This window comes from Hippoglossus stenolepis, chromosome 5, assembly GCF_022539355.2.
Source record: "Hippoglossus stenolepis isolate QCI-W04-F060 chromosome 5, HSTE1.2, whole genome shotgun sequence".
Lineage (NCBI taxonomy): Eukaryota > Metazoa > Chordata > Actinopteri > Pleuronectiformes > Pleuronectidae > Hippoglossus > Hippoglossus stenolepis.
In genome coordinates this window covers 8828636-8853566 of record NC_061487.1, presented here as the reverse complement: position 1 = coordinate 8853566, position 24931 = coordinate 8828636, and the positions used below count along the sequence as shown (strand labels likewise).

General features: G+C 40.7%; 1 protein-coding gene across 9 annotated transcripts in view; it reads right to left on the bottom strand.

The window, feature by feature from the left end:
• plekha7a (pleckstrin homology domain containing, family A member 7a) overlaps positions 1 to 24931 on the bottom strand; it is a 125384-nt gene that overhangs the window by 74321 nt on the left and 26132 nt on the right. The window contains exon 1 of one of the 9 annotated variants that reach the window (XM_035156319.2): positions 20001 to 20940. The exons of the other annotated variants lie outside the window; for them this stretch is intronic. Coding sequence (XP_035012210.2) covers positions 20001 to 20071 — 71 coding nt within the window. The 5' untranslated portion in view covers positions 20072 to 20940. Of the gene's footprint in view, positions 1 to 20000; positions 20941 to 24931 lie in introns of those variants that run through there. 9 annotated transcript variants of the gene reach the window in all.

The window sequence follows — 24931 nt, the reverse complement described above, 5'->3', positions numbered from 1 at the left end:
CACTCCACCCTCATCTCATGCTCTCCACGTCACTCCTTCAGAATTCCTCCCTTGTTTGATTAAATCAAGGTTTATAACAGTCTACAGTGGTTTTGTCAGGTTAAGTGCTAAAACCACATATACTGTGTCTGACAGTGTGACAGAATGAGCTGAATGTTACCAGTGGGCCTGGTTGTATGCAAATCAATGTAATGATGGTTATTACCCAATGCTAGAATTTTGTGCCGTGACTGTGTATCCGTGATTATAACCTCTAAGTGGAGACAGCTAAGCTTTTAAGTTACATAAAACTTTTTAAATGAGGGTTATGCCAATGTAGGTTATTGGAAAAAGCAATAGTGCCTCAAATAGGATTTCAGTATTCCATAACAATGATGGCTACCTGGAGATGCATCTGCAGCTAATGCAGTTTGCTCTTTTGCTCATCACTGACAGAACCCCTGGCTTGGCGCCCATCCACCTAAGCTTTGTCGCACCCATTATTTATTCTTGAGACAGGAAGTATTGGTAAAGTGCCGCTGCTACAACACCAGTGTATGACCTCAAGGCCCTCGGCAGCAGATGCGCTAAGCATCATTTTTCTCATTATATCACAGCGCTTTTATGTTGCCACAGCAGCCCACCCCCTTCCTCCTATCATTGGTTTCATTGTGACCCAGTAAAATAAGGAGATTCTCCAGCGGCACAGAGGGGGTGAGGTGGAACTGACACAGCCAGGGCAGTGGCTCCGCACTGCTGGCAGCCTGAGAACAACACGGTGCCAGTAATAACTGCAGCAGACACGAGCATTGCTGACATCCCTGGCATTGAGAGACCGCTGCCAGGGCCCTGACGTAGGGTACCATCTACAAATAGGTAACATACTATTGGATTATGACATATTGAAAAGGAAAGCAGAATCAACAGTTTCAACACAACATATTAGGAGCGTAAATCTGAGGCTTTTTCATGACACTTTTTTCAATTTTGAGTTACATTTAATATTTAAAATGATAATACCACCCATTGGAATTCATCTTACTAACTATAAGAGGAATAACAATGGGCGGGACCATAAGTGGAATAGGAATAAGTACTGACTAATGAGATCTGTACACAATATCAAACAAAAACATGTTAATGCTCCGTTTTCATTTTAAATGAACTCAAAATGACCACAAACATGTCTTAGGTAACTGACACAACCTTGATGTTGTTTAAAGTTAGGGTTGGTAATCCTGGAAAAACTAACAAGGGCAGACTACACTTAAAAATATGCAACTAATACATCCCACCCTCTCTCCTTGGACCCCTCGTCTACTACACCCCAAAAACACATGAACGTGCACTGACTGACAACTGGTAGAAGACAAGTTCTCACTGACTTCCTCACTAACTTCTGTCTATCGTCTCTCTGCTTCAGCAGTGATTGTCTCTCCAGCCCAAGACTCCAGTTATGCTGTCATCTTTATTAATTGATGGTTTTCAGGGCATGAGGAGGATTTCAACAAATACGATAAAAAATATTTCAGAAACAACTAACCCCAGACCTACCTTTAACTTACCCCCGTCTTTACAACTGCCAGTTAGTAAGCAAACGTAAACTGTCGCTAATCAAATGTTTATGATTTAATATGTTAAAAGTGTTAAATGTTCAATATTTCAATCACATTTAACAAAGGCAATTATATCACAGGCATCTGTTTCATTAAAGTTAATTATCTTGTAGATGTATTGTTATATACTTAACAAGTAAGGTTGAGGAAGATCTTATCGTGTCTTATCTTATGAAACGTGATTTAAATAAATCATCAGGCCTCCAAAGCTTTCCCAGCTGAATGCCATAACTCCCCAACAGCCACCAGCAAACACTGCCTGTTCATTCCTCATAATTACCGTTATTATTCTGCCATAACAAAGTTAAACCAGGGCGTACATAATACAGAAATCTGTGGTTTAAACGTTAATACTGAAACATTATCCCTCAGGCAAAGTAAAAGTGGCAGGAAAACACTCAGCCTCCAGTGAACATCTCTCACCCCTGTATCGTGGTTGTAGCACTTGTCTCACAACATAAACACTTCACCAGTGCATCGTTTTTCCTGTGCTGACAGCCCACAAAAAGGTAAAGACTCCACAGTGCTGCTGAAGAGAAGTCCAGAAGGCCTTCCAGCAACACCACTAATACACCTCCAATGCATCATGGTGACAAAATGAGTCCTGGCACTATGTGAACAGACTTGTTTATGTGTTGCTACAATAACACTGCATGTGTTGAAATGTTATTTCTTGGGCAATCTAATACATATTTAATATTTTGCAAATAAACCCTTACAAAGCATGAGTTACATCATCAAGTACCCTTTAATGGCTTGCCTTTGGACAAGATGAAAGACAAGTTGGCAGATATTCAAATAATATTCAATTACAGCTTGAATGTTCTGACAAATGCCAAAAATATGTTTCAATTTGCCTTCCAGCATGCTCCCAAAACGGATTTGTAAAATGATCAACACTGATTATTAAAAAAAAAACTTTCAACCTGCAATGTATGAACAAGCTTGGAGCAAACGGTGTTAATCAGTTGGAATAAGTCATGTTAACCAGCCAGTTTCATTAGCACCACATGGTTGCAGACAGCTGGAGCGGAAAAATGTGTCTAAAATCTAAAATATCCGCGCGTCAAGGCTGCACTGGCTTTCATTTGGTTCATTCACTGCAGCTCTGGGCTGTTTTGTTTTCCGGCTACAAAGTTGCACATATTAATTTTCACATAACAGCAAGGCATGACTTTTAAGTCTCAAATTCAGTCTTGCTTATATGCAAAACCCTGTGTTTAATCAATCAATGATTTTATGTTGAATAGTTGTGCTCTGCTGTGGATAAGGGCCCTTGTGTGTGTCCCTGCAGAAATTTGAGTGAAATTAATTACTTTTTTCACCACACAGCCATGGTGTGGCTTAAGTAATAGTTCAACTCATGCATGTGGTTTTGAAGGAAACGTCTTGCCAACTTGAAATTTGCAATGAAATTTACAATGAAATTTGGTGCAGATACTGATGTTCCTCTCAGGCTGATTGTGGGTAATAACCTGTGTGATTCCAAGGACTTTTCATTGAGCATCTTCATGTCAAGATACGACCCGCCTTCTGAAATATGACTCATCACTCCATCTCGAATGGCTTTTTAGAAATTAAGTCATTATGCATGACAAAAAAAAAAGGTTTAATGACTAGAATGATACCGTATATACTTCTGTTACTACATCTGCCGTTTAACTGTGAGCAGGCTTGCTCCACAGTCACTGTCAGGGTTGTGGACTCTAAGATGGTTGCGCCTTTTTGTGTGTTTTGCCTTGTCACGGCTTGGTACTCTATTCCTGTGTGTGCTATGGGCGTGACCTCCAGGCAGTATATTAACTATTGCTTTACATGTTCGCATTGTTTTTTTTTATCATTTAAAAAAGTTATCAACAAGAGGGGAATTGGTTTACTGATCCATTTAGGGCGAGCAACATTATTTCCTGCCTCCTTCAGCAGCAGCATCTCTGATGAAGTAACTCCAGAAATTGATTTAGAGGCAACTGCCGACACTCAACCAAAATTATGTACAAGTAGTTAGGGAAGACAATACACTCAGCAAGTACTGAGCAAGTTTCTCAAGTAGAAAAGTGAATGTGGTACTTTAACTTGAGGACACTTTTGTTTGTATATTTGTACTTTTACTTCAGTAAAATGTTTGAGCGCTTCTCATACACACCTGATTCATATCCTTCATTTAACTCACTCACCTGACAGCAGTATTTAAGGACCGGCCGCTAACTACTACTCTGCTAGAACATTCATTTACCTTGTGGTACTTAAGACTTGTTTTGTGCCTGCCTGTCTTTATCATAACCACTGCTTCTCTGTTTGCCAGGATCATCGTCTGCAGCTGCCTGTTCCTCTCAGCCAGCTCCTCAGCCACACTCCTCCTTGGACTCTCTGTGATAACACGCTGATCTTAACCTCAGGCTCAAGACTTCTCCTGTTCCCCTCGGTTTGATAGCTTTCCTTGTTATCAGCCAGCATCCCCTCGGCAAGTTATTTTGTATAGCACATTTACGTCCTGTAGTTAATTACTCGTGTTAAATTCATCCTGTGTCTCAGTGATTTGACTTTGGCACTTTGAGTCCAGCTGTTTAAGCTCATGTGAACAGTCTCAAGGGCTCATACTTCAACATTCACTGTACTTTGAGAATAAACCCATTCTAATTATTCAGACCCCTCACAGGATCATTTCCTGGAAATCGGATCACTGCGTGTTCGACGCTCGTCCACATTCAAATCGGATGTGACGTTTTGGACTCCTGCCTCTGTGCCTGACTGACTCCAATTATAGCCGCTCTTCACTGGGCTGAGGAACAGAGTGCCTATTAAATGCCTCTTTGCAGAGATAATGAAAATATTATGCATTTGCATAAACAGGAATGGCAGTGGAATGGAGCCCTGTGATTTGGGGGGGAGCATGTAGAAGAGTGAACAATGCTTAGGCTCATTACGAAAGTGCCTGCACTGACTAAAAATTAGGCGGCACTCTGCAGTTTGTGCATTCACAGCAATTAAGATCCATTGTGAATACATTGAGAAGCTGCCTGACAGAGGAAGGGTTTTGGGAGGCTATTTAGGTTATTTATGTTGCAATACAAGTGTTTTAAAGATTTTACTTCTGCATTAGTCAAACATTCTCTCAGACAATACAACCATTGTTGGGACTGTAAAGTAACAAGAGTGTAGGACATAAGGGCCAAGTTAACATAATCAGCATAGTAACAAGCCATCCCATCTACTGGCTGCTCTTCAGCTGTGCCGGCGCTACGTGGGCGCAGGTCAACATGAAGAGATAAAGTGGAGGAAAATGTGTCAGTGGTGCCGTATCTGTGACTCAAGCGGTTGTTCCGCACCTCAAAGCGGCTGAATTTCTGCCTACAGTACTCAGGGTTAATAACATAATGTGATACTTTATTGATCCCTGCTGGCAGAATTCTCATTTTGTTCGGACACCTATAGAAGACCTCTGCTACAGCGCGCTGGGATTCCGGGGTTTGCTGAGGGGCACTCAGGCAGTTTAATGCTAGCAATAAAATTTAATTGAACTAAAACTTGAGGATGATTGCTGAAGACAAACAAGCTAACTTCTGTGTGTTTACCATCCATAGATTAAGACCATGCTTTGGCTGACTGGCACTTTGAGCCAGGTAGCAACATGCTCTCGGTTACCATGCTAACACTCTGATGTCATAATTAGTATCTTCAAGTTTTAACAGACTAGCTTTGCCATCCGGAGAGCCAGACCACTAAAAAAGAAATAATCAATCAATCCATCAATCCATCCATTATCTATAGTGCTTATCATCTGAGGGTCACGGGGGAGATGGAGACAATCCCAGCTGACATTAGGCAAGAGAAGGGGTACACCCTGGACAGGCCACCAGCGTAACACAGGACCAACATGCAAAGACAAACTAACATTCTCACTCATATTCACACCTACAGTCAATTCAGAGTCTCCACTTAACCTGACCCCAGCCTGTATGTCTGTGGGATGACGCTGGATACCCGGAAAAAAGCCATACGGACACAGGTAGAGCATGTGAACTCCACACAGAAAGACCCCAGCCCAACCTCCTTTCTGTGAGGCGCAGGGGAAAACCACTATACCACCGTGTCACCTTCAATAGTAAAATAATAAAATATTACCCTCATTAAAACTGAAGAGCTGCTTCACTTTGATCACTCTGGAGTGCTTTACTTTGACAAGCAGCTTGTTCAGGACAGAGTTCACACATCAATCTGTGAGAGGACAGCGTCAGGTAGTTCTTGCTCTGCTGTTGGTCCACGGTATCTAATTCCACCATCTCTTATCCTCTGTGCTGACGGTGTGTGGACATGGGAAAATCCATCTGTTCACATAAACATGAGGGCTCATAGTAAACAGAGCTGAACTGGTGTAGCTGAATACAAACATGCCGACGACAACAAAAAATATAACTGTAGAGAAAATGGCTGATAACTGGATAAAATCCCACACATGATAATCCAAACGAGACTTGTATTTTGAAAAGAGTTAGGCATTAACCGGTCTTGAAGGGATTTTTTTGTGGCCTAGCAGTCACAGATCTGTGACAGACTTCATTTGATTCCAGCTGATGCCATTTCCTAAGCCTTTTTTACCTTGTGTCTCTCGTCGGAAATAGCAAATGAAGGCAAATTAAAATGATTTATAACCATTATAATTGTAGCCGAGAGTTTAATTCACCTATGCTGAGAAGTAATACGTATATTAAGGACATGAAGAATGTGAGCTTGAACCAGGACAGTATGCCCGTTTATTTTTTCACGAGTCAACACTTTGCTCCCAAAACAGAACAACTTCCATTGGTGTCCCTTCACAATAAAAGAAACAAATTCGATGACCAACCTTCCACAATAAGGCAACTAAATGAAATAGCTTACAGGAATTGTTTTTTAATAGCCAAACATTACACTATAAAAACTGGATACAGTTGATGATAATAATACATATTTTTGTTCATTAGCTATATTATTACCTATATATTGCTTGTGTTTGTCTTTTTTTCCTTCTATAGTATCGATAATTGTGAAAACGCTGAAACCATGATATTTCCCAATATATTTTGGCCCGAAAATTTCATATTGTGAAATCCCTAAAGTATTAAATCTCTTATGTCATTGTTTTTGGCCTTCTCTTTGAGGTGATCATATTTTGATTAATTCCAAGAAAATCAACCTTTGTGCCCCTCTAGAGTGCATGTGTTGAATTTTGTATAGTGTGTCCAACTGGCTTGGCATCACAGCCATGACATTTCTTGTTCTCCCAAGCCTCCTGTCTCTATCAAAAACATCACTTTACACTTATGGTCTCTACCATTCTTTTTTCTCTTTTTGTCTTTATTTTACTTTGAGGTCTTTTTTCCCCTTTCTCATTGCCGTGGCCTGAGCTCAACTGAATTATTGCTGCGGTTAGATTCTCCTGTTTGATTGCTTGAGTGACTGATTGGTTGGTTGGTGGATATGCTCTCATCCAACCATATTCTCATTGGTCTGACAAACAATAGTGTTACGGTCATATGTGGAAAAGCAATACATTAAGCCTTGAAAATGGGGTACCTATGTATGAATAATGTTTTCATGACTAAATAAAAGGTTTCTACTACTACATATGAATATGAGTGTGACTGGGTTAATATGCTTTGAGTAGTCATCAAGACGATTTACCATTAATGAATATGTATATATATATGCACATACATATATAAACTGTAGGTATAAAACACAGTATTTTGGACAAACATCTCCTACTCATTTCATATTCATTGCCATCCCTTCCTTCTTAAAATTTTTTCTTATGCTGTCCCAACTGATGTCCCATTCCAACAGCTGTCACGCCACCTCCTCCCCAGACAGTCGAGCGGGTTATTTAGCAGCCCTGACAGATAATTGCAGCTCCATCAAGTAGCAGGATTGAGATTCTTCAGCCCTGATGAGCCGTTCCATCATGATTGTGGCTGCATTTTGAGAGGGTGGGGCGACCGATGGCGAGCAGTGAATGGTGGTGTATAGTGGTATAATAGAGACATCCATCCCAACCAATCACAAACAGCAGAGGGAGTGGTGTCCACCTCTGTTGCTACTGGTGATGCGACAGGCAGACGGAAACTCTCTCCCCCTTAAGGCCTCAAGAGACTGCTTTGGGACATTTTGTTGCTATGGCAACATCGGACAAGAGTGGCGGCTTAGAGATGACTTTTAATCAGCCCCCAGTGTTGTCCGTTGTGATAAATGTTAACATACAGCAGTGGGCTTTAATAGTTGACTTTTGCACCAGAACCAGTGTTTGTCTGCAGGAAACAGCTCTTCTGAAAGTGTGTGTGTCTGTGTATGAATGACAAGAGAGCAGCTTTTCTTTTGGGCAGCAAGGGAGTCGACATCGACTGACAGCCTGGTATGCTAATGGAAGACAAGTCTGCACTGAAGTCGCATTCAAAACACTTCAGACTGTCCTGACAGGCCCCGTCTCCTAGAGAAGACAAGGTGTTTGTGTGTGTGTGTTCTTATCTATTTGTGAGGACCATTTTGAGCATAGACCTTACAGACTGAGGAAATTTTTGGAAAGTGAGGACATTTTGGCTGGTCCTCCCTTTTTCAAAGGCTTGTTTGAGGGTTAAGGTTTTAGTTAGGGTTAGGCATTCAGTTGTGATGGTTAAGGTTAGGGTAAGGGGCTGAATGCAATATGCCAATGAGTGTCTTCAATAAGATAGAATTACAAGAATGTATGTGTGCACGTGTGTGTCCTAATGTGTCATGTGTCGATCGGACTAAAATCGAACCCAGCTAAAGAAAGAAAGAAGAAGAAAAAAGATATGAAAGTGATTAATAGTAAAATATGGATAACCGATTAAATAACCAATGCATGAAATAAAGTAGATACAGGAAATACATGAAAAATGCTATTTTTCTAAAATAGTGCACAAAAACTAAATTCTTTCAAGCTGAGCTCATTTTTTCTATTTTCACCCATTGGAAGACAAGTGAGCCTGGCATGGTTATTATTTCATTTATTTATATTAACTTTTTTGTTTTTCATATATTCTTAAATGCTTCTTTTTGTATTATCTTATGTTGCTTTTAGAAATTGTCATGATGTATTTTATACTTTATGTAAAGCACTTTGAATTGCCTTGTTGAAATGTGCCTTGCCTTGCCTTGTATTGTATTGTATAGTGTTACAAGTTGATGTGGTCCAGGATAATTATTTCAAGCTAAGTGTAGATAAAAACGTGGTTTGACGATGAAACACTGTAACCTTACCTAACATCAAACCCAAGGTGTGTGGCCTCAGACAGGCACATGACGAAATGGTGGGCTGATGAAGCAAACTGTTTAGAAAATGATGTGCGTAAGGCACCAGGTCTAAGTTGTCAAGATAGGGGGGGGCAGTTATTTGCAGCTACTTGAGACAGACAGACTTAAATTATTAGAGAAATGGCTGTGAAAGAAAAGGGTTAAATATTAAAATGCATAACTTAAGATGCCTGGACAAACTGGGGGAGAAACACCCACACAAACAAAGACATTTCCCACTCGATGCCACCTGACGTGCGTATTATCGATTCAGTTGAGAAATGCCTCTAACAGCAAATTTCACTCCGATCTGAGTCTGTGGGACCTGGCGACATTTAATAAGACAAAAACAAACAACTAAATCCCAAACTTAATTTAGGTATGTCGTGCTAACCTGTGTGATTAAAAGTAGTCACACCCCATCCCAGAACATGAACTAACCAAATATACATAAAAATCGGAGCTTCACCTCAGTCCCTGAACATAAGAACAAACTTAACTCCAACTCACCTCATGTGAATAAAGAGGATTCAGTTAATACCCGGTGTCTTGGCTCTAATCTCGGCCGTCCCCACAGCATGAAGTTAAACTTGTACTGAATGACGATACTAAATCCCAAAATGTTCAAGAGAAATTAGAATCAGAACCTGCACGTAGATGATTGGGTGGATCTGGGCTGATTAAATGTTGGTGATGCCCTGCCTGACTCTTGAATTCAGCTTGCAATGATCACTTGTGTGAAGCTTGAGGGGAACCCCACCGCTACATTAGTGACTGAAGCTGCTTTCAGAGATGCACTGAACATTTTCCTGAAATCTTCCAGAGCGGCTGTACTGTATGTGAAAATGCAAACATCCGAGACAGTAGTTTCATTGAGAGCTCCACATTGTGGCCAATTGATTTATAAGCAAAAATGTCAAAAGGTACTAGGCTCAAGTAAGTTTTACTGACGAGATGGTTTATAAACTAACGGCGGCAGTGGATTGCACTATAGTCATCAAGATCAACGAGACAGTATTAAACCCCAAATAAACCCTGAAGATAAAATCATGACTCAAAGTAGATGTAACTGAGAAAGTCATACATTTATCAGCGCTAGACCTGCACAGCTGGCCACAACAGCAAAATTCATCACTTTCACAAAACTTTGCTTCAAAGACGTGAACACTTCCTCCCCAAGGAGGTATACAGATCTGCAGAAAATGTATAAACTTGGAGGCAAACGTGTCATTTGACTACGCACAGCAGAGAAATTGAGGCACTAAAATATCCATTTCTAAATTATTCGAATCTCAAGTTGCACTTGTGCTCCTGTTTTATTATACTGAATTAAATGGCTTGAATCTAATTTAAGGCGCAAGTGCATCTGAAATATTAAAGATATGGACCTCTGTGGCATGCGATGGCACTTTACGCCTCATTCGGAGGCGGAGAGAGGAATCTGGTCTATAGCGACTGACACTGAGGAAAAACTCCAGCCCACGCTTCCCTCGCAGAGTCCACTGAGACTGTAGCAAGACAAGTTCCTTCTTGTTTGGAGTTGCCAATGTGTGAAGTGAAATATATGCAATGGAAATGTGTTTGGGTTTTCCCATTAGTACTAAACAGTTTTTCTCTGCAACAGACGTGCTAAACATACTGAAACAGGCTTCACAAAAACAAAGTCACAAATAAACGTGCTAATATGACCATGGTTTTGCAAGGCAAATGCGCCAAAGAGGTCTCTGCTGCCAGATTAATCAAAACAATTTGATTAATCAATTTTTAATTAACATTGAATTAAATCGCTCTGAAACCTGGAAGTCTCACAGAAACCATTTTCAGAGATGAACTCCGGAAAAATGTCCCCACAATTGGGTTCTGACCTTTTCTGGAGTTCACCTTTCAAACATAACCAACACAGCTGCCACTGTGGAGATCACGTGTTTTTGTATACAGCACATTGACAACGGCATCAATGTGTGAAAGCAACTTTCACATCTCTTACGTTTTTGGCAACTTTATGGTGCCAAAAACAGAGTAATACTAAACTCAAGCCCTACAGGGTTTCTTGGTTTGTGGTGTGTGGTTGATTTCTGAGCAGCCGACATCAACCCCTGTAGACACCAGTGTCCAGCACCAAAGCTTCGCTAAACCCACTGTCAAAAACCTGCCGAGCACCAAGCATCAGACAGACAAAGTTACCAAGATGTGATGGAACATTTAGCTTAAGAGCAAGATATTTTTCTCATGATTCCTCCACTTAGCTAAAAGGAAAGTAAATATTGACCAGCAAGGTCAAATGAGATACAGAGAGGTTTGTTGGCTGCCATATTTTTCTGGTTGAACAGAACCAAGCTCGTATTTTCCCTTTAATTCTATTTTTTATGCTAACAAGACTTAACACAACCCAAGGGCAATTTTCAACACTGAGGGAGAGCAAGTATTTCTATTTACCAAAGTTCTCCCTTGACAGCGTTTGCAATGGTGGTGTTTTGCCAAAAATACTCACCGACCAGCACTTCAGTTGGTGCTGTTTAAAAGCTGAACAGTGGACAGCTATGGGAAGTACTGACTTTCAAATTACCATTCACATGAAGAAACATGATCAGATGAGCCAGTGGGTGGGTTTATTTCAGTGATCCCCACCCACTGAGTCAATCTCCATCAACAACATGTCACAGACATAAACGCTGCTGTATGAACCGCTGTACAGTTTTTAAATTGAGGTTTCGTGTCTGTATATTTATATAGCAAACATAAATCCATACAGTACGATCACTTAGACGACTGCCTTCCAAATCTTTGGTAATATATCCAATATTTCCTGGACTTTACAAAGTAGGATGAAAAGCCATGTTATATAAACATCAAAACATTTAAACAAAAGTTGTTACAGTGGATTCTTTGATTACACATAAAGCTATCTCAGATTAGACAGGGATTAGAGCTGTGATGCCCACAAGGACTGAGCCGGCTGGGGCGTAATGTGAGATTTGACAGATTGGCAAACTCAAAGGGTTTCAGACAGAGAAAAACAGATAGAGAATGAGGAGCAGGCTGATATCTACATCCCACACATCCAGCTCGGGCATGAAAGCATGGGACTGTTCCCTCCCCAGCCCACATCACAAAACTGCTACTTTACATTGACTGGACCATCTACATCATCAGTGTGTGGTCAATACGAGTCACTCCAATAAGTTAATCACAACAGGAAAAACAACAAAATTTAGTCTAATTTAATTCCCCGAGTGTCAACACATAATCACCAAAATGTTAATTCTAGTGTATATAAAGTAAGTAGAAAAAGGTTCCTGTGATCTCACCTTTATATTTGTGTTAAAAGAAGAATTTGACAAAACAGAATAAATGTGCATCCAGAATCAGATATCTGAATTACACACCTCTGCGCTACATACTGTCAACAAATAAATTGTAATAAACCAAGTGTCAATCCATCACACAAATGAGGAAAAGAAACTTCAAAACAGTCAAAGCCATCATTATTCTAAAGTCACGAGAACAGAGTTACACAAATCTCTTTGAACATATATAGATATATATATATATCTATATATGTAAAGGTTTGTGAGAAATTAACCATTTGAGTTCTGCTCCTGAAATAAAATGATTATACAGACTGATGGAGGTGGAGAGACAGACACAAGGACGGACACATGGATGAACGCATTGAACATAGAGAAAGACTAATAGAAATTCAGAAATACTGATCACTATATCCGCAGTATGTGCTGGGGCAATAAAACGCATATATCTTTTCATTATACACATGGCTCACTTAGCTCATAGTCTCTCTACATCTATTGTTACTGCTGTCTTTTCTTTTCATATATAATCTGACTCTGTAAACGGTAAGGTATATTATATTACAAACTCATGGAAACACCTAATGGAGATAATGTCTTATTCTGAATGAATTCAATAGACGAATTACTGGTGTCCATGTAAATGTAGCCAATGTTGTCCACCTATTACTGTTAAATAATTCAATAAAACAGTTTAAAAGCAACAAGACCACTGTTACATGGTACACTTCTCACACAACCCGTACACATGTCTTCACTGACACAATTAACCCTGATGTACCGATATCAGTGTTGACTCTGGAGCTCTCCTACCTTACGAAGCCAAGGCCCATACAATAGCCAACACTTCCCCAACAAGTGCTCAGCATCTCTGCTTCTCTCCGATTCAGCCAAAATCAACAGATGTCAAGTCTTTGAAGTCAGCAACCTCAGAGAGGGGCTCTAGGCCACAGTGCTTCCATCTGCACTGTTAGATTTGACTCTAATGAGCCCGTATCCTGCAAGATTTTAGCTGCAGTTTGAAGGGACGGTAGAGATATCTCCTCATCTCACTATAAATCCAAACTGTTCATGTGAATGGCTGTTTTCTAACCTCGGTACTGTCACTCCTGCCACAGCACACACACTACATCTGATGAAATGTGAAGGAAAACAGATTACACAAACTAACAGCAGCTTTCTGGGTTTAGCCACCAAACACTTCAGCGAACCCTCCATGTCCCTGCTTTGCAATGAAAGCAACTTTGCTTGTTTTCATTTCCTCCCACTACTCATGAATTGGTCCGAGTTGAAACAAGGACAAGTCGAGCACTAAGAGAAAGATGACATCTGGACAGCATCAACTAAGAATGTGAAATGAGGATGGACATCATGCTAATTTACTGTCCTGACCAAGCAGAATATACAGTAGGTAAATTGAGTTACTCTAGCTAATGAGCACAGGGAAATATGTTGACATTAGAACAATGTGAGCAATGTCATTGAGGTTTTAATTAGAATTCTGAGTGCATGTTCTTCTGTCTGTGACTCTTTGACCGGTATGAAAAATGCATGGAATTTCAACTCAAACAAACAAGGCTGTAGCTGAAATAATGATTTTTATAGATGCAAGCTTTTTATACAAAAAACTATGTGCTACGTAACTGTCTTGATAACTTGGTAACTGTGAAGATTCTCAGTCCAGCAGATCATGGTTATCCAAAAAAACTTGTCTTATTTGTTGATACTTGAGGATGTTGTTCTCTTGTCTTCTTCAGTTCTGATTGGCTGGTCGGGAGTCCCACGAATTTAGGCTATATTCATACTAATACGTTTTTCTTTTAGGGCTGCACCTATCGATTCTTTTTTTATCGATTAATCTAACGATCATTTTTCCATTCATCTAACGATTATTTTTTATTACTCGATTAATATAATAATGAATTTATCAAAAATAAAATTTTTAAAAACTGACTTAATAATCTTTTCTTAAATACAAACAAACAAAGTATGGACTGCAAGGCATTATTCCACAACAAAAAATAGCCCAGTCTGAACTGCTAATCTGCCTTTTACAGTCCCATATCTCTCCAAAATAAAATTAGTGCAAGAGGTTGTTCCTTCCATTGAAGTAAAAGGAATATATCAATCTACATTAAAGGGTTAGTTCACCCAGAAATGAAAATTCACTCATTATCTACTCAAAGTGTCCGCAATCCCTGACATTCATATTTGACTAGAAACGTTAGCATTTCCGACGGTCCCCGAATGCACCTCGTCGGAAGATATCAGCGGACCCGCGATGCTAAATCGAGGTTTAAAACGTTTCTGTTTGCCATTGCTTTTCCAGATGTTACACTGTTCTACACCAGCTCGTCTTATATTTTAAATTGACAGTATTTCAACTGTTTGTCTCTGTTTGTTTGTTTTGTTCCCATCTCTTTTATAAATGTTCTGTTTTAATGCGTCTTGTATGTTTATGTAAAGCACTTTGAATTGCCGTTGTGTCTGAAATGTTCTATATGAATAAACTTGCCTTGCCTAACCTCTGTGGGGTCATAGTCAAGGCCACTGATGTCTCCTTTGATGGTTCATTAGTGCCTCAGGCTGTTGTAATGGGTTTTAGTTTTCAGTCCAATGCAGTGTGAAATGCACAGACCTATATCAGTGAAACTAAACAAGCATTATACAAACACATGGCAAGAGTCAGCAGTTTCCTTACACGTGAAGGAAAAAGGATCCTAAAAGGACAAATAATAATATATAGGGAAGGTGAAGGTGAAGAAGGCCATCAACGTCAAAGTAGAGAAACAATACGTCAACAGAAGAGGAGTTCAATGACACCACTTGTCCTCCACCTATAATGCTGCTTAGTCATCTCTTCCCAAGATATTTATTGACAATTTACACTTAGTGACTTTGTGGCTCAAAAATCTCAGTTTACATTTGACTTCAGGAGACGACAACAGTAGTAACCGCTTTTGTTTCAACAACCTGACGCACCAACGAACCAAGTGGCATCAACGACCTTTACAATGACCCCACAGAGGTTGAATGCCTTAGACTCTGCCCCACTCAGTCAGAACTGAGCTCTTGGATGAGAAGTGAAATGTCTTCAAGTAGAACCAAGTCCGGTTGCCCTGAATTCAGCTTTTCTTGGATAACAATGTATGCCTTTCTTGGTAAGATAATATTAAATGTTTCAGTCAGTTCCTAAATGCTGAACATCCTTAGTTTCACCAGACAAGCGGTGAAATGATCAACATTATGTAACTATACAAATCAGGTCATGTCACAGTCTGATAGCATACTAATCACAATCTTCTGATCCTGTTTAAGTACTTTGCATAGCAGGTCACAGTGATGTGGTTGGCATCAATAACAAGATACTGATACAATTCTCAGTGTATATAGATACATATTTTTTTAATATTAATCTAAATAAGCTTAGAAATATGACTCTGGACAACAAATCTTTTGTAAAATGATAACACATTAAAAGCTACAACTATTTTATAAGTTTAATTCAGTTTTTAGACTGAAAGAAAAGTGTGCAGATGCCCATTACTCATTCCCAGAGACCAATTTGGGACTCATTAACAGTTTAAAACCAATTTCTTTTTTAAATTTATAATAACAAAAGACGGATAAGAAAGGAGTAAATCATTACATTTGAGAAGGCGGAACAGACAGTGAATATTTACTGAATAAATGGCTCATTTTATCATAGTTTTTCGTGCACAAGTAGGTCTTTTGTCCCTAAAAACAAAATGGTCATATCCTCCTGACATGAATCCTGTAAGGATCAAACAATTTGATATATTACAAAACAAAACCACATCCGTCTTGTCTGTGCAATAAATAAGATCATATGTTTTGTTCTGCAGCTGCTTTGTCTTTCCCTTTCCTGTTCAATAAGAAATCAGGATTACTGACTTCCATCATTAGTCATCCAACCGTCCTTTTACTGCATCACCACTGCCAAAGACGGGCTGCAATGTCAAAGAAACCACAGCCATGACAGCTCTCTCTCTTCCCCCCAAGTCTGCAGCTGTGACAGCCTGACACTTTGTGACATAAGGGCACCCTCCCTGTCAGTGACTTGTAGGGAATTCATTTTGTCCAAGTGTCAGTTGCATCAAACCTCCAGCTGCAGCAGAACACTCAGGAGGAGGAGATGACAGCAAGAGACTGAATGACACATTCTCCTAGAGACTCCCAAGATAAGATCCATGGTCATATTCTGGTACTGTGCTCTTTGCATATTCCCTGTGATATGTTTCAGTTTTAATGTTGTGGAAAAATTACAAGAGGCATTCAAGTGTGTGTATGCGTTTACCAGTATGGTAAATCAACTTTGAGGCAAACACATCATGAGATTTTAGTTAATTTAACATCTAAGATTAGTTTTATCTCATTTCCCTTGTCTTTGTCCCAAAACAAGCTATGCTCCAACCCTTGATTGTCTTATTTTCTGTTTATGCTATTGAAAGTGTGAAGTTAGCACATTATCTAATGCCACAGTGCCAACGTTTACACCATGCACATAACTAATTCAGTGGTTCTTATTAAGGACAGTAGTCTCAAGAAAACCAACAAAATCTCCTACTGTACCAGTGTAGTGGCCTGTAACAAAGAGCAATATTCCCAGAGGAAAAATGTAAAGAGAGTGAAATGTGAAAAATCTATTTTAATTTCACTAGATATTTTCTGAACTTTCGGGGACATTTGTTTTTCCACCTCTGGACGTACACAGAGGTCTCTTGCTCACTCACCTAACAACCTCATGTATCTCTGTTGACCCTACATACACAGTTATTATTTGTCACACTCTCCTCAGAGTTATTTCTGCTAGCGAGTGATTCTTTTATGCAAATTTATTCCATGACCTAAACTACAGAAGACAGTGATAGCAGAACCAAAGTAGTAGATTTTCTTCTTGCCAACTTAAATTTGTCTCCCACATTATTCAGTCATTGTTTAGCGATTGGCAGGTGATCACACTCTCACTTTTCCATTTTAAATATTTAAGAGAGGTTAAGCGTGGCTCTTAAGGTAAACCAGAGTCAATTACGAAGTTGTATTATGAATTTATTTATGTGTTTATGTATGTAAGTGTGTGTGTGTGTGTGTGTGTGTGTGTGTGTGTGTGTGTGTGTGTGTGTGTGTGTGTGTGTGTGTGTGTGTGTGTGTGTGTGTGTGTGTGTGTGTGTGTGTGTGTGTGTGTCTGCAGTGCATGGGAGTATGAAGGAAAGAAGCAAAGGCTTTCATTCACCCCCTGCTGGGCCACAAGCCTAAATCCATTACATCCTTTAACCGTTGTGAGGCTGACAGCCCAGCACGCGCACAAAACACACACACAAACACACAGTGTATACCGAGTAAAATCCTCTCAATAAGGTTAAATGCACACAGGTACACTCTTCTAGGGTGTCTGGGTGACTCTTCACATGCTGTGTTGTGAGTTCACATCTGGTTCATGACCTTTGACATGTCACTCCTCATCACGTCATGTGTTTTTACTAAATACTCTTTTTAAACACAACAAAACACAGTATAATAAATACTCTATATGCTGTGTTTTGTGCGATATATGATCTTTATAATGCTATATAAATATTCACTTTATCAACTCATTCCTTAACCTAATATTTCCACTCTATCTGCGTCTTTCATCAATAAGTCAAACACGTATATACGCCCACTCCAAAAACACCACACACAAATAAGATCAATACTCTGACGCAAACACATGCAGGCCCTCATTAGGCTTTCACACTCACCTCAAGCCTCTGCAGTTGACAGACGCTGCAGGCTTATGCTGGATTAGCGGACCAAACAGTGGAGTCTGGCTATAAGGACTCCCTCAAACAGCGAATGAACAACTTGTCATTTGAATGTAAACACACTGGATTAAGCAGATGAATGGAGGTGGTGTCAATAACGTGCCTGTTGACAGGTGAGGGAATCATTAACCAGAGCAGTCTCAGCAGGGGATCACTGAACTCTCACTGAGTCCATAGAACAATGCTTTTATCTCTCTCATGCAATGTATTACATACATTTTTGGCTTTATCAATAAACAAAACTGTTAAATTTGTGCATGTGCAGTGGTCTGACAGCTTAGAGTGGTGCTCATGAATGAAACTTTATTGAAATAACAAATGGAATATTGAAGCCTTATCTCTCCCCCCGAGGATAAATAAAGATCTACTTGCTGTTCCCGTCCCCATTTCCAAAAGAATGTTCCCATAACACTTTAAAATACGTTTACGGTTTAGAGTTTAAAAAAATAACTTATCTTCTTTTGTCAGTGAGATGTAGGTGTGAACTGTCATATTTTAAACAGCAGTCAGTCAGAGGACTGTTCATCCAATAAAGAGGATGAAGAATAAATGACCCAAAGCAACAAGGAGGACAACGATTTGTTGACCAAAAAAAACACTGGAAAAAAGAAGAAAAATAAAACTCACTTCATCTCTTGCAGCCATCCAGTTTTTTTTCTCATGAATCTTAAGCAAGTCTTTCTTTAAATTTATGCAGAACAATGTCAAATTTGACTTAAATCCACAAGGAGATTGGGCTACAGGTGGAACACTCATAGCATGAGTCACATTACTTCAACGTAAGAGACTAGAGTGGGAGTGAATAGCGATGCTTTGTTTGCTTCAGAGCTCAGGGCGATTTCCTGAATTCCTATGTATTCTCTGCCACACACACTCTATCTGCTATTAGCTGGCTGATCTGACAGGTCATTGACCTGCCCAGTGGTCTGAGGTATGACTCACTCATCAGCTAAATCCCTCTGCTCCCCTGGTGCCGACCACCCCTACTGCTCCTGTTGCTGGCGAACCAAGACCAGCAAATCCACATTAACTGTGTGCACAACATGAAGAGAAGAGGAGAGAGAATACCACAGAGCTTTTAGAACGCATGTGCACTTGCCCACAGGTATCATGATATGCACTTTTTTAAATATCTCCTCATTATGCTTAACCACATGGAGGTTTCATAAACAACTAGTAATGGTGAATCAGTACTCTGAGGGCCGCGCTTCTACAGCATTCAGAGGTTAGGGACTATTACAGTATGTGGCAGAGAAAGACGCATAGGTAGGGGTCTGCTCGATCCCTCCGGGAATGAGGATTGATGGTGTTCATTTGAGACTGGGTCACATCTAAAACCTAGTGATAAATGTAATGATGTCATTACAGCTCCGGGGGGGGGGGCTAGGGATGAAATGGAAGAGGTCCAGAAACAGTAAAATCTTATGTAATCCAGTGTTTTTAAAAACAAGAGAAAATTAGGTTATAGTCATTAGTTCAAACACAATGCGGCCAATAAACATGATGTATTTACTCTGGGCGAGTTCTTAAGTAACATGATAACAGCTCCCTGTCTGAAGAAATGCACCATTGTCTTTCACGTTTGTCACACTGACCAACAAACCTGTCAACCACTGACTAGTCTGCTGCACGAACAAAACCAGTTTCCTGGTTCTGTTAAAACAACATTCCAGAGAAAACCAGTTTGGTCACAACCTGTGCTGAAAACACTTAAACCCCTTTACTTGACACACTGAAGAAGGAATGCATTAAACCGGACTCATTGGATAAACAACTGTCCCTCATGGTGACAACAAATTTACCGAAAGAAAAAAAAAGACCCCAGTGATCGGAATCACTTCCATTACCAGGCATGGTAGAGATATCAAAGACTAATGAAATTGAGACCTCAAAGCATGAAGCAAGTGACTTGAACATGTCACAGAGCCATGTAACGGCACATGAAAGTAGCCAGTAGAGTTTGGGTCCATGTAATGATGGCTTACCTGCAGGGCGCATGGTAGAAGGGATATCCAGCGTGTGGTATGTGATTGCAGTATCCAGACTGGTTCCACATGGTGCCGTCTCTTGTTCTACGGTGGTAACAGTTCACAAGTGTCGCCGTTGCTTCTTTCTGCTTTCTATTTCTAGTGCCGTGGCATCAGGCTGAGGCTGCCGGGAGTGTAACATTAATCAGAGTCTCTTCTCTCGTCTCTTGAGTGGCTCCATGGGGGTGAAAACCAGAGTCGAGAGCAGGTATTACTCAGACGATGAGGTGAGAAAATGAGCTGAGCCAAAAACAGAGAGGGGATGAGGTCAGGTGAGTAAAGTCTGGTGTGGTTTACACACCTGGAAATGTAGTCCGCTCCTGCCGTCACCCTCCCGCCCCCTCGACAACACAATAACTACTCAGCAGAGTCTCAGACGACTGCCCCAGGTGAAGTCTGACATCACAGGTTACTCCTTTAATCTTGCTCCGAGCCAGTCATTTTCCCGCACATCCCAGGTGTGATCAGTTAGAACAGCTGTCTTTGAGGTCAACCTTGCTGAGCTGTATTAAATAATGCGTAATACATGTCTAGACCGTACATTTCTATGATTTGGCTCTCGGTTTTTCAACCTCAGAGCATGTTCCAAGATAAGCAGCAGATTTCAGAGACCGCCTTAACTCCAGCAATCCCTGATGACAAATACGAGCCGTTTATGTCTTCTACACGTGCAGTGAATTCTCTCCAAAGTTCACAAGCAACACTAATCCATCTCTCCTTGACGTGAGCAGGTTAAAAATCCACAGTCCCTGCGTCCCTCCGCTCCATCTAGTTTGTCTCTGAGGAAAGCCGGTGCCGGCACACGCGCTTATTTTCTCCAACCACAGGCTCCCCACCGGCTCTCCAGCCTCACGACACCACAGCAGTGCACGGAGCGGAATGACTGAGCATACTCACAGAGAGAGAGAGAGAGAGAGAAAGAGAAAGAGAAAGCGAGAGAGAAAGACGGAAGGTGGCGATGAGAGAGAGCGCGAGAGAGAGAGGAAGAAGACAGGGGAGCCGCATTCCTTTTCCCGCCTCATGCTAATCTGGCAGGATACACACTGCTGAGAATAGAGAGAGAGCATAAAGAGAGATAAAGAGAGAGACAGAGAGAAAGAGAGTATCCTTTACACGTCATTTATCGAATGTTGGTCTGTGCTTGAAGAGGGATCTCTCCTAGTCCTGAGGTTTCTTCCGTCTCCACCCACCTCCCATCCCAAAGTGTTTACAGTGTACAGAGCCAATGTTGACATGTTGCCAGGGCTCTCACCTTTACCAGGGCAATTAACATTGTAATCACAAGCGTGGATGTGTAATCACAGTACAAAATCTGTAGAGCACTCTGGTATTGTAAACTTAGGCTAGAAAGGATGTTGACATCTTATCTGCATTTCTTTGAACAAAGAAGGTGCAGGAGCAGGTGACATCATATTTCAAACAGGAAGATGCCGATGGGAACACTTTTCAAACTCTACTCTCACTAAGGTTGAGGTATCATTTGAAATGTTCTGTCCCAGTAACAAAACTGTATCATTTTCAATACCCAACTACAATTTAGTAGCACTTATCATGGCACTTACTTATAGCACTTTGTAGTTTTGCTTTTTTGAAGAAATTGTACTTTCTCTATTCTTGTTGTTCTGGGTTTGTACCCTCATGGTTGAATGCACTTTGGATAAAAGCGTCAGCTAAATGAAATGTAATGTAATGTAATGAGAGGAACGTGTTTTCTCCAATAAATAATAATAAATATTAAGATAACAATGTAAAAGATCTGACAACACATTATAGGAGATGCATTGGTGAAAATGTCTCAAAGCCCGAGGCAACATCTAAAGTTTGCTTGTTTTTTCCAGTCAAAGTCACATTACTGAATGCATTTTTACATGATCATCCCCTGGTGGATAGCTGCAGTGTAGGTCATAAACCCTGCCTCCTTCATGTTAGTGGATGGGACATGTGTCAAACTAAAAGAATAATTAAAGATGCCAAATATGTTTGAATAGTTTGAAGGGATGGTTTGTTTCATTTGAGGGTGTTGTTATCACTTGCTTTAAGTTTGTTTTTTATTAGTTAGTTAGCTACTTCGAAGGATTGATTGCCAGCTGAGACTTACACGCAATTGGTCGAGCACACGTAGGGGCGGGACCTTGATACAGCAGCTCCACTCCATGATCACACTGTGCAGTTTCCAAATGACATAACTAGTACGAGCTGATAGCACCCATATCAGGGATGTTTTGTCTTAATTTTTGTAAAGTATGGGCAGATGGAGACGTGTCGTCCATCTTTAAATTCACTGTGATATAAACACAGCCCATCTGGACAAAGCTTAGTGACTGAGAGAAAGCACAGGAGAGAGGGTATATAAAGCCCTAATGGGATGAGAAGCCAGACATACAAATAGAAAAGAGAGCTAGCAGACACAGACACTGTGCTGTCGTCGACATCAGGTTACTCACAGCAGCGCCTCAAGCCTCAAGCCTCCTGATCAGCACACGAAGCCTGCAGGTGAAAGGTCACCTCTATGCAGCTAAACAGAGATGTGTCTCCCCAGAGAGGTGGACTACTCCAGTGCCCTACTAAGCAGAGCGCCGATTTGACCCTGCTGCAAGGACAACTCTGCTGCACCTGGGGAAAGGCTGGTGACACAGCCACAAAGCCGACGGAATGACAGCTTCACTCACTGCAGGTCAAAGTCCAGACATGAAATCTGATATAAAAAGAATGTGTACAGGGAGGTGGTGGTTTGAAAAGCTCAAACCATGTAGTCATTTGATTACCTCATGAATATTTGTTGCGATTATTTGATTTTGTTAAGTCACTCGAGGGATTTTCACTCCACAACCCTGATAACGTGATGAGAAAAGTTGAGAAGCGTGAACTCTTAATAAATGGAAATGTGAATGTTTACCGGTTGAGCTGTTCCCTGTGGAGCATTTCTACTCACTTATATAGGACATCTTACACCGTGCGCTGACACTCTTACTATCATCTTGCATCACTGTCCTGTGTGAAGTGGAAATCGCTCAGCCTAATGAGAGCAGGGGCTCATCTCACAAGCCTCTGGTATTCACATTTGCAAGAAACTGTTTCCAATCAGCCGTGGAAAAACACCAGATGCAGCCAGGGAATGTTTGGTCATTGCATTCAACCGCTAGACACACTTTCCCTGTTATCAAAATGGATCGTGAAGTTCTTGTAAATTTCCACTCCAGGCATAATTCAAATGATTTAATCCAATGAAAACACATTGGCTCCCCAGGTCTTGTTGGATTTGGAGCATTTCACAGAAAGTTTAGCCAAACGGAATTCACAGTGACAGAGCGGTATGAGCTTTTATCAAGCCAATCAATTTTCTCAACATCACAAGCAATAAACCACAAGGAACAGAAAAGGTCACTTACATGGTGGTTCCCAACATGGGGGCCATGAGATGATTGAGTTGAAAGAGTTTTTATTTCTTCTTGCTTCTGACTAACTATATTTGCATGTAACATGTGAAGGTCACTTATAGATGGAAATATTCAACTCATTGGCATATGTGTACCTGGGGGGAGGTCACAGGGAGATGTCTATCTAATCTATCCAATAATCCCAGAAATCTCTTGCTGTCTGTCTGTAGAAGGTATATCTCAAGAACCGTTCATCTTATCTGCTTCACACTTGGCATGTGTATTGTTCAGGGCCGAGGGAAGTGTGCTGTCGAATTTGGTGGAATTTGGACACACAATCTTGGATATTAATAAACCTTGAATAAACAGGTGACCAATGCTCTGTATGAAATGATTCTCCAGTTCAGGTCGTGCTTACTGAGTCAAACCTGTGGGGGTGCAGCTTCAGGGTTCTGTGGTCTGAGTCCAGCAGATGGTCTTTACTCGTCGCAGCTCAATTACTGCAGGTCACTTTTACAGTTTTGGAAAACTTCAACCAGGATTACCACAGGCTAAACAAACAACCCATTCCAAACGAGCAGGTTTGGAATGACGGGCATTGTGATAGTTGCTTCAACAGCAGAACAGATTAGTTGATTCGTTGTTATTGTTGTATAAGTTATTCAGTTGATATTTTTTAAATACATTCATAATTTAGCGTATTTTTCAGCCACTCAGATGTGGATCTGCACCTTATTTTGTCGTCTTTGATAGTAAAAATAAAGTATTTGGGTTTTGGTGTAAAAGTGTCACCATTAATCAATTAATCAGCAGATTAATTGGTGGTAAATGGTCTGTATTTATATGGCAATTTTCTAGTCTTGATAACCACTCAAAGCGCTATAGAGTACAGTTTATTGCCAATCAGCCATTCACACACACACACACATTCACACGACCTTCTGGTTGGAGGACGACCACTTTACCCCCTCAGCCACAGCCGCCATGGTCATGGATGGTTGCTCTAATTGCATTGGGTCATAAGGTAAATCTGTTCTTTGGCAACCTTCTTCCCATTACGCTCACAACGAGGTTGAAGTCTGATAAATCAAACAGTTTAGATAACATGCAGCATGAGGGGTAAAACATTTCGGTCTGCTGACCTCTGACATCATAGAGACTTGATTTATTCACCCACTCTCGAGAGACATCATCATCCGTGGTGTAATTGGCTGGTTACATGATGTCCCTTTGTTGTGGTGAGAACACAAAAAATGGGGAAAAGGGTCGGAAGTAGAGGAGCTGGAGTGGCAGAGAGGGAGGGAGGAGAGGGTGGGAGAGATGAAAAGAACACAGAAAGTGGAGGGGAGAGAGAGTCCCCTGCTGTTTGTTTTTATTGTGAAATGTAATTCCAGCCCAATCTAATCAGGGTTTTGGAAACACAGGGGATACAGCTCCTTCCTCTCCTCCTGTGTCTCTGCCTTCACTCTCCCTATCTGAGGAAGCAGGTGGACTGGCTCCACCTTTGCTCAC